We start from the raw sequence: 10,749 nt of genomic DNA on the forward strand, positions 1-10,749 counted from the left end.
ACGAATAGAGAGGGAGGGTGTCTGGGGGTTATTTATCTTATTTTATATTCCTGTGTGTCTTTTCTCTTGAAGTTAAGGCCGGGAGCTGCCATACGCTTACATTGTATATACTCCCTGATACGCTTCCTGCGTTCGTTGTATACGCTTACGTTTACGCCACAAGCTGATCGACACCACTCCCTGCATATTATTTTACCTCATCTCCAGGCAAAGACGAACTGCAGTTCGAGGAATTTTTCTTATGCCCCGTAAAGTAAGCAAGTCAGAAACAGGGAGCTCTATCAATACAGCGCAACTTCTCACGCCGATCGTCCACGCCACCGAGTAACTATAAAAATACGCTTGTCCGGGTGCGTGCTTCGGCTTGCCGTATACGCTGACTAAATTTAGTGTAACTAAGCTACAGCCGCCGAAGTTCACTTGTCTCCTGAACATTCCTTCTGACGAGGCGCCTCGCTGGGAAGGTTGCGGTTGTGTCCTGGCGGTGATCCTCACCACGGCCTTGTCCTGGGGCAGCCCAGCGCAGCGGAGTCAAACTCCCAGATGCAGGTTCAGGTGCTTGCCCCGCTCTAGGGAGAAATCGGTCGAGTCCGTTGGAGCTTGGCTGCCCTTGAGGGAATTGGTTGGTTAGGGTTTAGAGTAGGACAGCGGGGTTTACTTTTTGAGTACGGATGCGGACGAGAGTCTTCTAGGCAGATTGAAGAGTATTCCGGACAACTTGGTTAATGTTGTGTTTCTCTGCATGATATTCGTAGGTGTAGCCGAGTATCATAAATCAAAGAGAGCTCGTCAAGCCTACAGTACATAGCGGAAGCTCGTAATCTCCAGATCCGTCTTATTCGACAACCCCTCAGCGATGGCCTGAACCTCACTCAGATCCTCCGGTCGCCCATACCGGGCATCCCGGCGCCTGTTCTCCCAGATATAGTACACCAGCAAGCACAGGAGGAAGAATACCCCCAGGGCCAGCCCAGCAACAGAGACTGCCATTCCGGTCTGTACCCTCAGTTAGTTTCGTCACATCTTACGGCATCTCTGACGCGAGAGAGCAAGGTTCTTACATCATAGTGCGGCTCCTCGCTCTCCAAGAAACACTGTGGCCCGACGATATTCCCGACGCAGTACGCGACAAACAGCAGGGCGCTCGTGACACTGCGTTTCGTGAACCCGGCCACGTTCGAGGTAATCAGGCTCAGGGCGAGCGGGATATTCGCGGCGAAGGTCGCGCCCAGGGCGAGGCCGGTCAGACGGCCCCTTTGGTTGTTTTCGTCGAGTTGCCATACCATGATCATGCCGATCATGGACGACGAGGTGTTCAGGACCATCATTGCGACTCGTGTTCGAGGGACGAACGTGGCGACTGTGGATGTTATCAGGAGGAACACGATCTGCGCTGCGCCGAGGGGCATTTGCATGAGGAGGGATCGGAGGGGGGAGAAGCCGAAGCCTTGGATGATGATTGCTGAGAACTGTGTTCTTGTTAGTCTGCGGGATTGGTGGAGGGGAGATATGAGGTGCGCACGCTGGTGAGTCCGCCGTTGCAGAGGTTTACGGCGAACGTGTATAGGAATAAAAACCAGGTCTGGGGATCGCGGAGGGCGAGCCAGGCCTGGTCCCATCTGAAGACGCCGGTTTCATTTACTCCGGCTTTGCTCTTCAGGATGCGCTGGTGAGCGATCGTTCGCTCGGGTTTCGTAAGGAAGATCGTCTTCAATGGGGTATCCGGGAGAAGGACAAGGACGAAGAAGCCAATAGCCGCGGTGATAGCACCGAGGAAGAGGAAGAGCAGTTGCCAGCTGGTGATGGTGTGGATTTCAATGTTGCCAATTCCATAGGCCACGACACCTCCGATGAGGTTGGACACACAGTTTCCGAAAAACCAAGCTGCTTGTCTGTGATTATTAGCCAGACCCGAGCCTTTGGTGGATGCCAACATACCGAGACGGCTGTTCCTCTCGCTTGTAGAACATGCCGATGATGAGAGAGAAGCCAGGGGCAACGCTGGCTTCCCCGACCCCCAGAAAGAATCGGGCAGCCATGATGCCTCCAAAGTTCTTTGCAGCAGCATGGCACATCAGAACTCCGCCCCAGACAAGTCTGACTCCGAAGTTAGCTGGCTCCGATCACAGGAGAACCGAGTGAATACATACACACTTAAGCTGATGTACTTGGCCAGGGGAAGCCGAACCATCAGGTAGGAACTGGGCCAGCTCCAGGCGAAATATCCAAAATAGAAGACAGCCGAGGCCCAAGAATACTGGGAGCCGACAAGATTCAGGTCCTCGCGGAGACCAAATAAAGTTGCTTGACTGAGCGCCAATTTGTCCATATACTGCATCATGTAGCAGATGCCCATCAGGGGGATGAGCCTGTCAATGGTCAACGAATATCAAGATACGGCGCAACAAAAGAATGGGAGATAACATACACAATGTCCAGCTTCCTCAGAACCTTCTTCTCTTGCCCCGGATCTATCTCGAAATCCAACACTTGGCCGAGGTCGACGTCGCGGGAGATTCCCACATCCTCCGCCTTGCCGTGCCCAGGAGGCGGGTTCGATAATTGTTTCTCCATGGTGAAGCTGAATGTTGGATGAGATGAAGAGTAAGGCCTTGGGAGACGCCCGCCCTGGGCAGAGAGCGTTTATATTGATAACCCAGGCGTGGCGGCCGGTTCTTTATCTCTGTCTATCTCCCTATCCCGGCAATTCGTTCGGACCTTCGTCCCCGCCCTCTGTGTTACCTGCGTCGGGCGATCTGATACTCCGCAGGGGAGAGATAGGCGTGGATGCGGAGGCGAGAGGGGCATGGACACCCCATTAGCGGAGAGCACAACGCGACATCGATGATTATCATTTCTGAATCATGATAGTTGGGTTGCAACCAAAGTTCGGCCAGCTATCAGTGACGAAGGGCCGTGGGCAGCATCCGCAGTGGAGACGCGTCGGCAGTTGCGCCAATCGTCGAGGCCGTCTCCAGCTCTCTCAAGAGGGGGTCGTCGGGAAACGCACCTATGAAATTATTGGATAGATTCAAACTCCACTCTCGTCTGTTGGAGCTCGAATTGCACCCTATCTCGGAGCTTCGCAGGTGAAGTGCGGAGAAGCGTTGACGCTCCACTGTTATCTGCCGACACCACTCCAGTCGACAAAGACCAAGAATCGAGCATGGCATCGCGGCTTCAGTTCCGCTATGAGCAATGCATTTGGAGGCATGTCCTGTCACCACAAAGCTCAACGCAGTCATTGGGCTCTCTTGCCGATCACTTCCTGAGACAAAAGACATGAGGGGAGCCAAGCATATATAAGGAGCGACAAGCTCATCCTTCTTCTCATTGTATGGGGCCAATTTTCACACACCAGCAAAGCATCACTATGGCCATTGCAAACACTCCCAGCCCTGCCGAGATTAGGGCTTCTATCGAGGACGCCCTCGCGACCGCGCAGAAGTCCCTTAGAGAACTCAACCACAAGGTATACAAGCTACCCTCATTTCTAGCCGTTCCATCCGCCCTGACTTGTCAGATATGGTCGCATCCAGAAACAGCATACCAAGAGCACCGCGCCCACGACGCCATTTGCGACTTCCTCGAGAAGCAAGGCTTCACCGTCACCCGCCATGCCTACGGCCTCGCTACATCCTTCGAGGCGACCAGCGGCTCCGGCGGGCGTCTGATCAACTTCAACGCCGAGTACGACGCCCTCCCGGGTATCGGACACGCGTGTGGCCATAACCTCATTACCACGAGTAGCGTGGCTGCTTTTCTCGCCTTGTCCGCCATTCTCAAGAAGTACAATATCCCTGGTCGCACGCAGCTGCTGGGAACCCCTGCCGAGGAGAACGGTGGTGGGAAGGCCGAGCTTATTGACGCGGGCGCTTACAAGGGGGTGGATATATCTCTAATGGCGTACGCTCCCCCTCTCTTCCATGCTAACGATGAGTACCCGTGTATACTGTGTGTATACTAACAACCGCCCAGCCACGCCGGCCCGACCACAGTCTTCGGCGCCCGCGGCATCGGCGGCCTGAGTATGAACGCCCGCAAGGAACTCCACTGCGAGTTCACAGGCAAAAGCGCGCATGCGGGCGGCAATCCATGGGAAGGGGTAAATGCGCTAGATGCCCTGGTCACCGCGTACAACAATGTTTCCGTTCTCCGCCAACAACTTCAGCCCGAGGAGCGCGTCCACTGCGCCTTCCTGGACACGCCCAAGGTCGCCAATGTGATTCCCGCTTTCACGAAGGCGTTCTGGCAGGTTCGCAGTCCTACACTTAAAGGGCTGAATAAGCTCATGGTCCGCGTGCGGAATTGTATCGAGGCTGGTGCGCTTGCGACGGGGTGTACCGTTGATATTGTCGAGTATGTCCTGCCTGCCCTTCTTTGTTTTTCTTCTTAAGTGCAACGTCTAACACCGCGGACCACACGGCAGGAATCAACTCTACACCGACATAAAACTAAACGACACCCTGTGCGACCGATACAAAACGCACATGGCAAGCTACGACCGGGAGGTCCTCAAGCGGCACGACCAGGTCCTGACGGGCTCTTCGGATATCGGGAACGTCAGCTACGTGCTCCCGACACTGCATACGATGTTTGGGCTTCCGGGCGCCGAAGAGACATTCCCGCATCATCCGTCGTTTGCTGCGGTCGCGGGGACGGATGGAGCGCACGACGAGGCTGTTATTGTGGGGAAGGCGTTGGCGCTTATTGGGTGGGATATGGTGACGGATGATGTGTTGTTTCAGCGGGCGAGGGAGCAGTGGGAGGTGGCTATTAAGGAGTAAGCGGGATAGTATATTGTACATGTGCATAGCTTCATTGGTTATATCATTCTGTTGCTATCAACTTGTTTCCATTATTTTTGTGGTTGTGTCAACAATAACGTGGGGATGAGATACACAAGGAAGAGTCCATTTGGAATGGCCTGAGCTGCGAGGAAAGTGATTGATACCACCTCGTCAAGCCAAAATTTGAGCAATTTTACTGCTCCATGACCGACTGGCCTAGTGGTTAGGGCACCTGCTTTACACGATTTGTGTCGAACGCAGGGGATCGCAGGTTCGATCCCTGCGTCGGTCAAACTTTTGTGTTCCTCCATTTTTTCTTTGCTTGCTCTTAATCATCCGCATTCTATTTCCGGATCTCACTTGATTCAAGGACCTAATGTAATGCTCCTTTTTGCTCTCCACACGGGCTCGCCCCTCTTGATGCGATTAGGTTCCTTCGCCGTCGAAGCTGTCCTCCCAGTGCAACTAATTCCTCGTAATTCAAGCCCTTGTTGGCCTTGCGCAGGAGTCTCACACGTCGTGGCCAGTATTTGGTCGTCGCTACCAGATCGGTATCCTTATCAGGTGCATTGAGGAAAGAACAAATTTGTGCCTCGAATGGCGCTGATATCGGGTCACAAGCTGATGGAGGCGGCTGCATCTGTCGCATTCGTTCCGGGCGCTGGACTGCCTTGAATTGATGCTTCCCTTGTCGCTACTGAGATAAAAATTCGTCTCGGCCCGACAAGCAAGAGACAGAATGTTGAAGCTGCGGTTCTCCGTTTTCCGCACAGCTTTTTGTGAATCCTGGGTGGAATTCCCAGTAGTTCATACCTAATATCAGTGCGTTCGGCCTGTGTGCCAGTTGATTCTTGTCCGCCAGAATAGCGCTTCACTAGGAAGGGTTGACCCTTTTTGGTGGAGTGGCGATTTCCCACAATTCTCTTCCCGACCAGCCTTTCTCGGTATGCACGGCCCGGCACAGAATTTTAAATTGATTTTCCTTTGCTTATGGGGGTTGCGACAGCCATCAGGGGCACCGAGATAGGGAGACTAGGCGGATTTTTGTCCAAGTCCACCAGCTAGCTGATATCCGCCAAGTGGTCTCTGGTGGCCGTGGAATAGCCAATATCAAGCGAATCAGGACAAGATCACCCTGAAACCCAGCAGGGCGCCAGAATCATGTACGACTGTATACATGCAGACGCCGGAGAGTAGCTGGACAGCCTCATTGCGTTCCGAAGCCTTAAACGCATGCTGACACTCACTCACACTCCAGGACTCTACTGTGTCCTCGCACCCCGTCACCTCTTGTCCCAAGAAGCTGGACCATGGCGACATATAGCGGCGGACGAGAAAGGCGCAGCAGAAGACAAAGGGAAGAAAAAGGAGGCGGCCTTGTCTTTGGTATAGATACATGAGTTAAGCAGAAGGGAAAGCCATTGCTGTATCTGCCGCGAACTCAATGGAAACCTGAAACCCCTTCGGGAAGTTAATGCTAATGACGATGGGAAAGATACCTTCTTATATTGCGAGTAAATGAAGCAATGGTAGCCAATACTGTTCCCGAGAACTCAGTCCCAGCTCGGGCGTCTCGGTAACTGAATACCAAGATTTTGGTCCGTACAGGTGTAAAAGACAAGCATGATTGGGCCCGAGTCGAGTCGAGCAAATACACAAGGCTCGGTTGTGCCCTGCCTCGGATGTAAGCCACGTCCTGTGAAAGAGCGAAGGTCCTTGAGGGTGTCGAGTACAAGGGGCTTCATCTGAAGTTCGAAGTATGCAACTGGGTGCCGTGAAAGATACGTATCGTCGGGAATCCGCCGAACCGAGTATATCAGGGCCAGCACCCGTTTCTATACATCATTATGGATGTACGGTTCCAACACACGACCCCGAAGAGGGAGTACCGGGCTCTGACCAGGAAAGGTTTGCCGCTCAAGACGAGCAAACATACCCCTCAACTGGTTCAAACTCATGAGGCGGCAAGACTCACGGAAGCCACTGTGTCTCTGCCACCCAGCTCCCGCGGGCCAAGCCTTTCTAGGAGTGCGATAGCATCTCTGTCTATTCTCAAACGACCGATGTTGTGTCTTTGTATCTTTCCCTATTAAATAAAGTATTAGTACGGGGCTTTTATTAGGACACTTGTGTCACAAACCTTGGCCCAGAGGGCGGATAAATCACCAAAACAGCCACACCCACAAGTCAGTGCAGGTGTCTGTCTGGCCCTGAAAGATCATATCCATTAGCCATCTACTCCCTAGATTGTGAAAAGGCTGAGAGCATTTCGCTTATTTCTGGAGTGAGGGTATCGTGCCCGCTGCCTCTTTCGAGCCTGCTGGCGGAAACCGATCCCATGCTCGTGTCTCCGTCCTCGTCGCTCAGAGGTGTTGGGCGCCCAGCACCCCGGGTGCCGGACTGTTGTTGGAGGTAGCCTGCCTACGTCTAACGCTTTCATCCCCATCATACACTAGAACTTCTCCACGTGCACCATGCTACAAAGTGACACTTATGCCCGCAGCCTAAAACTTGACCATTAACGTTCCTTGGCTCGTCCGTGAACCCAGGATCGAACTTGAGGCAGTTCTGTGACTTCCCTCGGAATGCTGTTCCATGCTTCGTTTCAACATTTTGCGACAACGTTGGGGGTGCTGGGTTGAGCGAGAGAGGGGGAAGAATGAATGCCGAAGGTGTCCGGATGCCGGGATCTGAGCAAGAGGGGGAGGGATTGAGAGCACGTTAAGGTCTGCGGCCAGAATCGCGAGAGGGGAGGACCTTTCAATATGGGCTAACGTTGGTGAATGTAGTGTAGTTCGTCGTTATCTCGAGGCCGACTTCCTCATACTGCCGCTTTTCCGTATCCTCACGACATCTGCTGTGGCTCTAGATCTAGGCGAGTGCTTTGTCCATGCCTATCTTGTCGTACGGGGAACCTAACCTTCCAGCTCCTCAATGATAAGGCCAGGACCCTCCAAAGATGCACCCACAGGAACAAACTCCGCTTCATCCGTATGTTTGAGATCGCACGCCTTTGTACCATCTTTCCATTTGCAGGAAGCACAGGACCCCTGCCAAAAACCAGGCAAACGTACGTGTTCGCGAAAGACTCAACCAGTATTCTTTGAGCACTCATCAGTCGAGATCACGCCCCGGGATGCAATAAGGATGGCATTAATGTACGAAGGTCTTCCCATCCGGATCTACAACATGTCAATACTAGCCACCGCCGTACAACCTGGCCACTTACTTGCTTGACTGAGATGCTTTTCTCGCGGGTAACAAAGGGGTACGAAGGGTATCTGCACGCCTCTTCCTGAGACTCAGTGTGACAATACTCCCTTAATGCGCGGTTCCCCAGAACAACCGTCGCGCGCTGGTCTGATCGAGGAAGAGTCTCAGTAGCTCATGACGGCAAGGCGGAGCCAGGCTCTGGTTTACGCTGCGGAAGAATTTGAACTAACTTCACCTGCCGGGGGTGGCGCACGGTCTATCATGCTGAGAAATGCCATGGCTGTGTCTGCATGTACCCCGATCTCCGGCATTGCGATTAAAAGCTGTTCCAAATCAGGGCCAGAAGCGTGGCCACGGGAGAAGCGTCCAAACTCTGGCTCAGATGAATGTTGTCTGTGCAGCGAAAATATGGCGACCCCGACATTTCCCTCCTCCCGAAGGAACCAGAGTCAGACATGGCGGAAATCTGCCGATCATAGATGTATGCCTTTCGTATGTGTTAACCGGATAGCTTCGCAACCGTGTGCGGGTGGGCTTTTGTGAAGCCATGAGATAATGGCGACCCTCGGGCAGCAGGCAGGTGCGCCGCACGGGTGACTTCGATTCCATATAGGCTTCGCTCGCTAATTGAAGTGCTCCTCAATGTAGAAATAGACGAGGTTTTCTCTGATGAAATGGTGAAACTCAACCACTTAAGACCGGCAATGTTGTCGCAAGCCTGTTTTGAACTCGGAACTTGCATCTCAGGCGCTCGTGGATGTGCCGATAGTTGAATCTTAACCGTGTCAACTTCGTAACCTGGGATGGAGTGCAAAAGGAGAAGACGGCGGAGCAGAACGACGAGGTCTACCAAGATTATGGACGATCTACGCCCGTGGGAACAAGCCCGCCCTCAGGGAGCCGCACTCGCGCCGACACGAGCAGAAGATAACCTGTTCTGGCACTGAACAGATGATGGGACCCCGCAACTAGCAATGAGAATGGCAATTGCATCGCCCGATATGTACCTAAAGGCAAGAGGAGGACGTTAACAGCTGTGTACGGTGTGGACAGGTATACCTACTCGTTCAACGGTGATTGAGTTTTCACGAACTATAAAGGGGAAGCACGGGACTTGAAAGACTTCCCGCTGGTCTTCGTGTGACACAACTGTCCCAGTGCCTCACTTGGAAAATCATATCACGTCACAATGGGAGTTACGTGCCGCACACTGGCGGCAGAGGATGGAGGCAGCATCCAAGCGGTTTCCAGCGGGCCTGCTCCGAGGAATCAAAACGTTTGACTACCGTTCGAAAAGACTGTGCGCAAAAGCTGTGGCGCGGCTTTGCCGTAATAACAGTGGCAAAGCGGATCCGAAGAGGCATTGGGACGGTATCCATCGTCCAGCTCTCCGGCACAGTAGTGGCGGCGTGATTCTCCGCAGACATCGTGATATAGCTACTCGGATAGCCAGTCGAGCCAACCCATTCTGCTCTGGGCAAGAATAGCATTAGCCAGGTGCAGTGAGGTGGTTTCCATTTACCATACGTATGTATTGGAGATGCTGTGCTTCTGCACCATTCCAGTGGTTTTCCTTCTTGACTTCAAGATACACCTCGGGTCGAAGGTCCGTATCTTGCCCCTCCATAAGCCCCAATGTCTCCAGCTGGTAAAGTATCGACATCAATATTTATGTCCATACGTGTTCTGGAATAGGCGTCATTTCTTGGCAGACAAGATCTTGGGCAAGCTTCCAATCTCCATTCTAATGATAGTACCTAGGTCCTGTTAGCCCGAGCCCTAAGTAGCCAAAATGCTTTCCTCACCCATTTCAGGCATACTCTCAAGACATATATGTAAAGATATTGAGAGGTACTACTTCCCTTGGATTAGAGACTAGGCGTCATATCGATTGTAGCCTCGGCCCCTAGGTCCTCTCGGAACAGTATGGGTCATTTTAGATCGAGAACGAGCCGTTTCAAGAAGTATATATAGGCATAAAAACTTTGAGCTCGGTATCAGCTCGATAGACTTGTACCGGTTGGCCGCTCCAGACGTATTTCAGAGGAGTGAGGTGAGAAAGACGGAAGGTAGAAGTCAGCCTGGAGAGGAGACAAGGGGGTATTTATACGCCGGACAAGATCAATCAGAGATGTAGGTAGCCCTTTGACGAGTTGACTTCTATACGCCATTCACCAAAGCCACTACAAACAGCTTCAACCCTTCAGTTCTTTGAATTAGCAAGGGAATTTACTACCCGGATTGTGCGGCACTTCCATTACTAACCTTCATCTGTTGCTCATGATGGGCATCCAATTAACCACACTTCCGCTGACTATCTCTAGTATGCTACTACTAGTAGGAAGCCCAACATGCTTTCGCCGTTCAGCCAATGACGCAGGCCCGCTGGCCGCGACCTCTAACCATACTACAGCCACCTCGCAACACCACATACAGCCGTCACCGTCCCTTAGAATACCTCTTTTCCGGTAATATCCGCCGTACAATCCCTCCGGCTGATCGTTTTCTGTACTATGTACTATCATCTAGGCGCGCAGGTCTTATCTCAAGGTAGGCCCACCTGTAAAGCAGTCTATTAATTTTCCCAAGGTTGAAACCCTAATTCCTGCGTTCTCATTTCGCCCTGTAAACACAAGAAATACTCTTTCGCAAATTCTCTCAGGGTACCCTGTTCAAAGCTGCACAGCTTCTGCGGAACACGGCCCTGGCCGTACTTCCATTCCAAGGGCTCCCAAAGCTTAGCTAT

At 52.6% G+C, this 10,749-nt stretch overlaps 2 protein-coding genes and 1 non-coding gene across 3 annotated transcripts; 2 read left to right on the forward strand and 1 right to left on the reverse strand.

Annotated features, from left to right (window-relative positions):
• Window positions 1–711: 711 nt before the first annotated feature.
• BJX67DRAFT_339405 (MFS transporter) lies at window positions 712–2,859 on the reverse strand. Its single transcript, XM_071027655.1, has 6 exons — window positions 2,429–2,859; window positions 2,151–2,369; window positions 1,939–2,097; window positions 1,523–1,892; window positions 1,062–1,469; window positions 712–996 (listed from the first exon to the last, which is right to left on the reverse strand). The coding sequence occupies exons 1-6, from the start codon at window positions 2,572–2,574 to the stop codon at window positions 796–798; spliced, it is 1,503 nt and encodes a 500-aa protein (XP_070891390.1). The 5' UTR covers window positions 2,575–2,859; the 3' UTR covers window positions 712–795.
• Window positions 2,860–3,373: 514 nt separating this feature from the next.
• On the forward strand, window positions 3,374–4,787 carry BJX67DRAFT_376234 (M20 family metallopeptidase; the record flags this gene model as incomplete). The annotated part of the gene is made up of 4 exons (XM_071031838.1): window positions 3,374–3,472; window positions 3,524–3,906; window positions 3,979–4,359; window positions 4,430–4,787. The coding sequence occupies 4 exons, from the start codon at window positions 3,374–3,376 to the stop codon at window positions 4,785–4,787; spliced, it is 1,221 nt and encodes a 406-aa protein (XP_070891391.1).
• A 208-nt stretch (window positions 4,788–4,995) lies between these two features.
• On the forward strand, window positions 4,996–5,082 carry BJX67DRAFT_t2. The gene has a single exon. It is a non-coding gene; the product is annotated as a tRNA-Val (tRNA).
• The last annotated feature ends 5,667 nt before the right edge of the window (window positions 5,083–10,749 follow it).

This window comes from Aspergillus lucknowensis (genome assembly GCF_044049455.1).
Source record: "Aspergillus lucknowensis strain CBS 449.75 chromosome Unknown BJX67scaffold_1, whole genome shotgun sequence".
Taxonomy (NCBI): domain Eukaryota; kingdom Fungi; phylum Ascomycota; class Eurotiomycetes; order Eurotiales; family Aspergillaceae; genus Aspergillus; species Aspergillus lucknowensis.